The 5,111-nt window shown below is 55.4% G+C and overlaps 1 protein-coding gene across 1 annotated transcript; it reads left to right on the forward strand.

Annotated features, from left to right (window-relative positions):
* The first annotated feature begins 3,572 nt into the window (after positions 1-3,572).
* On the forward strand, positions 3,573-4,334 carry TMEM215 (transmembrane protein 215). The gene has a single exon (XM_044427576.1). The coding sequence runs from the start codon at positions 3,573-3,575 to the stop codon at positions 4,332-4,334; it is 762 nt and encodes a 253-aa protein (XP_044283511.1).
* Positions 4,335-5,111: the final 777 nt, after the last annotated feature.

The raw sequence follows: 5,111 nt of genomic DNA on the forward strand, positions 1-5,111 counted from the left end.
CAAGTGTGGTGCCATGACCCTGTTTCCCTCCAAAACTTCCAGAAGCATGCAGTGCTGTTACCCACCTAAACTAGGAGCTGTGGAAATGGAATTCTACACAAAATTTTGAAGGAAGTGGGATTCTAGAAAAATATTTTTCTCTCCCTTTCACTTCCACACAAACTTACTTTTATGTGCAAGCCATTTACAAATATGTGTGAGTCAGTGTATATAGTTGCACAAAGATTCCTTTCTTGGTTTTTTTTTCCTCCCTCTCCCATACACATTTTTTTTTATCAAACACGCACAAAAATTCTGATGTGGCACACAATGCAGGTTCATACACAATCCTGCTCTTTTGAGAACACAGTTATATGGCACACACTTACTCCTGGCATCCTATTCATGTCCTGTTCCAGACAATGAACATGGACACAGCGGGACACACAGACCTAATACATGTGTGTTCTCAGGCATGATAAAAGAGACAACCATGAAGCTGCTGTTCCCCACAGCTGCCATCATGCTCTAAGTGGGGAGCTGGCAGTGGGGCAGCACCCAGGACATGGGTCAGCAGTAGCTTGTTAACACTGCTCATGCAGACCACATGATTTTTAAATATACCAAGAGTTCACTTCAAAGTGGGACCCTTTCTCACTGGGCTCCAATATGGAATCTGTTGCTAACTCATGTGTTGATGTCCACTTGCTTAGAGGATTTTAATAGGAAATTAGACATATGCATGGCTAGGCCTGTCAACATGTATTAACCATAAGAGGCAGCATTCCTCTGGATACCAGATGCTTGGAGCAAAACGCAGCGGAGGCTGCAGCTTTCCTGCTCCGAGCATTATTCACATACACATTGAAGCGAGCTGCCAAACTGCACCCTTAGTAGCTGCATGTCTCCACCCCATCGCAAGGGCCAGCCCTACTATTAGGCAGAGTGAGGCAGCTGACGTGGGTTTCGTGAAAGGGCAACCAATGATGAGTCGTGTAATTTATTGATCTATATTTACTGCCAGGAAAGGGGAAAGGTACATAAGAAATTTCCTGCCTCTGATTTTCTGCAAGATAATTTGGACTAGCTGTAGATACTCTGCACCTTCTTGCTCCACCACAGGAAGCAAAATGTCTCGGGTCCATCCCAGCACAGTCTGCATGTTGAGCTGAATCTTGCTGGAGGGCTGCCCCCGCACACAGCCGCACACACACAGCCTCTCTGTGTCAGCAGCAACCTGCACACAGTAGCGACCAAGCACAGGAACCCTTTCATCAGGGGTCCCAAACCTCTTTCAGCTGGAGAGCTAAAGTCCAGTTCAAAGCTTTAGACGACAGTTCTAGTGGTGGGTGGGAACCTGAGGCAAAAAAGGGCAGGGCCAAATACCAAAGTACCAGCTGATTTTAGTTCAATATTCCCATTGCTATTTGTTTGCTTTACATCCCGCCTTTTTTCTTATAAAGAACTCAGAGTGGCTTCTGTCATTCCCCTCCTCCTGATCTCAGTCTTAACCCCCTCATGTTGGGGATTGCATGAGCGGAGCCAGCTGGAGCTGGAGGTCAGACTGGATGACCCAAGAGCTCCCTTCTAACTAGCTTTTCTCCCCTGTTTCTTACAACAACCCTTTGAGGTCAGTTGGGCTAAGGATCTGTGACTGGCCCAAGGCCCCCCATTGGCTCGTTTCAGCCTTTTAGAATGGAGGCAAAACTGCCAACGCTGGGGGCACAGGAGGCCAGACTGGGGCTCTTGGGAGGAAGACGTATGGCCCACACGACCTGAGCTGCTGCTTTACCTGCCTACCTGTGGGGGGCTGAGGCACGAGGTTCCCAGACTCCAAGTGCAGGGCTGGCGGCCGCCCACTGCCAGCCTCCCAAGGGCTTGCTATGCACGGCCCCCTGGAAAGGGCCCCCCCTTGGCAACCTGAGAGCCACCGTGGCAAACCCAAGGCCGGATTCAGCGCGCCCTCTCGAGTCGGAGGCGACGGCAGCCTACCCGCTCCTGCCGCCATTCGCCCCGCCTGCGTTTGCGCGCGTCGCTTCGCCCACCAAGCCGCTTCCGCGGGGGGGATTCATCCCGAGAGAGACGCGTCGGCAGGCGCTGCGTCCACTGGGGTCGCGGCGGAGGCGCCCACGCCGTGTTAGCGCGCCCCTCGGAGCCGCCTCAGCGCGGCCTTTCTCTGCACATCCCCACCCGGGCGTTTTGGCGCCAAAGAGGCCAGCGCTGCAGGCGCTGCTTATCTGCTCCTTCCGCGGGTGCCGAGCCGGCAGGCAGGCTCGTTCCCATCGCGTCAGGCGCGAACGGAGCGGTCGCGCAGTTGGAACGAGGCGCGCACCGGCGGCTCGCTGGCCCCGTGCCGCGCGCCCTGCCTCCTGGCTTTAGTGCGCAGGGACGTTCCCTTTGGAGAGGCTGTTAAGCATTTGCTAACAGAAATGGGGTGTGTGTGTGTTTCATCCTTTGGACCCGCAGAGGGTCACTAGCCCCTGCCCAAACAGAAGCCTCCCATCCGAGCATTTCCCCCCAGTCTGAAGCTCCCCGCCGCCGCCCTGCAAATTCCCTGCCGTTGTGTGTTGGATGCGCTTCTTCTCTTTTAGTCCCTTGACCACGGACGGGGCGAGAAAGTTCCTCCCGCAGGGCAGCCCAGACCTTATGTTGATTTAGAAGGAAGGTGTATTCCCGAGTTATATACACAGGATCGCAGCAGTGCGGCTGTAGCCTATGCACATTTACTCAGAAGTAAAACGCACTAAGTGGAACGGGATCTACTTTTAAGTTAAGAGTTTTAGCCTGTATTTGATGCCTGTTTTTCTCATTCACACACACGCGCACATGCACACGCGCACACACAAACACGCAGAGGTCCCTCCCTTTAGATTTAAGTACAACCCTCTTTGTGTGACACAGACGTAACCGTTTCGGGGGCCGTGTTCAGTCAGGCTGGCGCAGCGGAAAGAAAGAAGAGCCTGGTGACACCTGGAAGACCGACGCGTTGATTCCCGCATAAGCGCTCGTGACGCGGACTGCCCGCTTCCACCGGATTCCAGGCGCAAAGTTGATGCCGGAGTAAATGCGTTCCAGGTGTTCACGTTCCAGCGGTGTGACTGGCGCTCTCCTCCGCCCGACGTCTATGTTCTTACCGCTGCTCGGTGCTGTTTCGCAACGGATCTTAATGCACCTCCCGGCTTCGTTTATCCCTGGCCCCGGGATCCACACGAGAGCAGCCAAGAAGCCCACGGGACTTCACGTGTAAGATTGCAGGGCGAAGGCTGCTCTCTTGCGAGGCTGGCTTCCGCAGCAGCAGCAGCAGCATCCAGAGCCGCGGCGGAAGGCACTCGGGGAGGGGGAAGGGGCCTGCCTGCCGCCTGCCCGCCTTGCCGGAGCCGCTGCTGGAGCCATGCGGGGGGTCAAGCGGAGGCTGACGCTGCGAGAGCCCCTCGAGGGAGCGGAGATAAACTGAGGCGCCCACGGCACGCGTTTCCTTGCCTCTGGAGTTCGCGGGCGCCTCTGTGCGCCCCCTCCCCGCTTTCCAAGCAAACGGAATTGGGCCCCCTCTTTGCTTAGAAGGCTCCGATGACCTAGGAGAGTTGGGCTAAGCCATGAGACCCGACGACATCAACCCTCGGACTGGACTCGTGGTGGCCCTGGTCAGCGTCTTCCTGGTGTTCGGCTTCATGTTCACGGTGTCGGGCATCAAGGGCGAGACGCTGGGCGACATCCCACTGCTGGCCATCGGGCCGGCCATCTGCCTGCCGGGCATCGCCGCCATCGCCCTGACCAGGAAAACCGACGGGTGCACCAAGTGGCCGGACTCCCGAGGCGGCCCGCCGTGCGCCGGCGGCGGCGGCTGCTGCTGCTGCCGCAAGAGGACCAAAGACAAGGACGTGCTGGAGTTGCTGCGGACCCCGTCGGACCTGGAGTCGGGGCGCGGCAGCTGCGACGAGCTGGCCAAGGGAGCCTGCGCCGCCGAGGGGGGCCGGGCGCGGGGCGGAAGGGGCGACGCCGCCGCGGCCGCCGGGGAGCGCAAGAGCCTGGTCGCCAAGGTGAACCAGGAGGAGATGCTGCGCTACCTGGAGAACTGCTACCCGGAGATGCCCGGGAACGTGTTCGTGGCCGAGGCCACGCCTTACAGTGCCTTAGACACGCAGCGGGAGCCCGCGGACTTGGAAGGGGCGGCCGCCGCGGACCCGGGCCCGTCTTCCCCGGGCCCGTCTTCCCCGGGCCCGGAGGACGCCTTCTCCGTGGCGCCCCGGGACAGCATCATCGTCTGCTCCTACAAGGAGAACAGCCCTTACGACAGGTACTGCTGTTACATAAACCCCAGCGAAGAAATCAGCTCGGATCACGAGGCGATCGTCTGAACCAGACGGCGATGGACGAGGCGCTGCCTTCCTCCTCCGAGCTCTTTTCCCCGAGACGACTCGGCCAGGACTTTCCAGCAGCAACAATAGTAACGAACGCGCCTAACTTCTGGCTCTTTTAAAATAATACTACTTCTACTATTACTACTACTGGCTGGTTTTGCACTGCATGGGACAATCCTCATAGCTGTTAACTTTAAAAACCTGGTATGTGACTCAAACCTTTTGTGCCTGAAATACTTGATTTTATCTTCTTTTTTCCTGTTGAAAGTAATAATAAGCATGTTTAAGAAGAAACACCAACCTTTTCTATTAGGACTTGTAAGCAATGATGCCTATGCTCTTGTAATAATCGATGGTGTTGCGGAGGTGGGACAAGATGAAAATGCCAATGAATCTGCACATTAGTAGTAAAGCGGCAGTCAAATGTCTGAAGTTCTTCTTGCTGAAACAAGAACGCTTAAGGCCTTTGGAGTTCGCCCTCACCTTTGATTTCTGCAAGCCAAGAGGTGGGACAGTTTTCTTTTAAGATGCTTAAGGCTACAGGGAGGGGGACTTTCTCCAGTGTCAACATCTTAAGAATCAGGCAGGCAAGTTCAGCCGTTCCTGGGTGCATGTCTTGTATAAGGTCCTGCGCACAAGTCAAAGACGAAAATCAGTTTTAATAGCGAAGAAGAAAGAGTAAGAGAAACCATAAAGTTCACACTGGCAGCACAATTGCTAAAAGTGCAAATATCCTTCCCCTCTGGGCTATTAATACCTCTTTTTAAGAGCATG

This window comes from Varanus komodoensis, unplaced genomic scaffold (genome assembly GCF_004798865.1).
Source record: "Varanus komodoensis strain SLA01 unplaced genomic scaffold, ASM479886v1 scaffold19, whole genome shotgun sequence".
Taxonomy (NCBI): Eukaryota; Metazoa; Chordata; class Lepidosauria; order Squamata; family Varanidae; genus Varanus; species Varanus komodoensis.

What these genes read in the sequence shown, in the direction of transcription:
- TMEM215 (XM_044427576.1), top strand. Translation starts at nt 3,573, where the DNA reads ATGAGACCCGACGACATCAACCCTCGGACTGGACTCGTGGTGGCCCTG.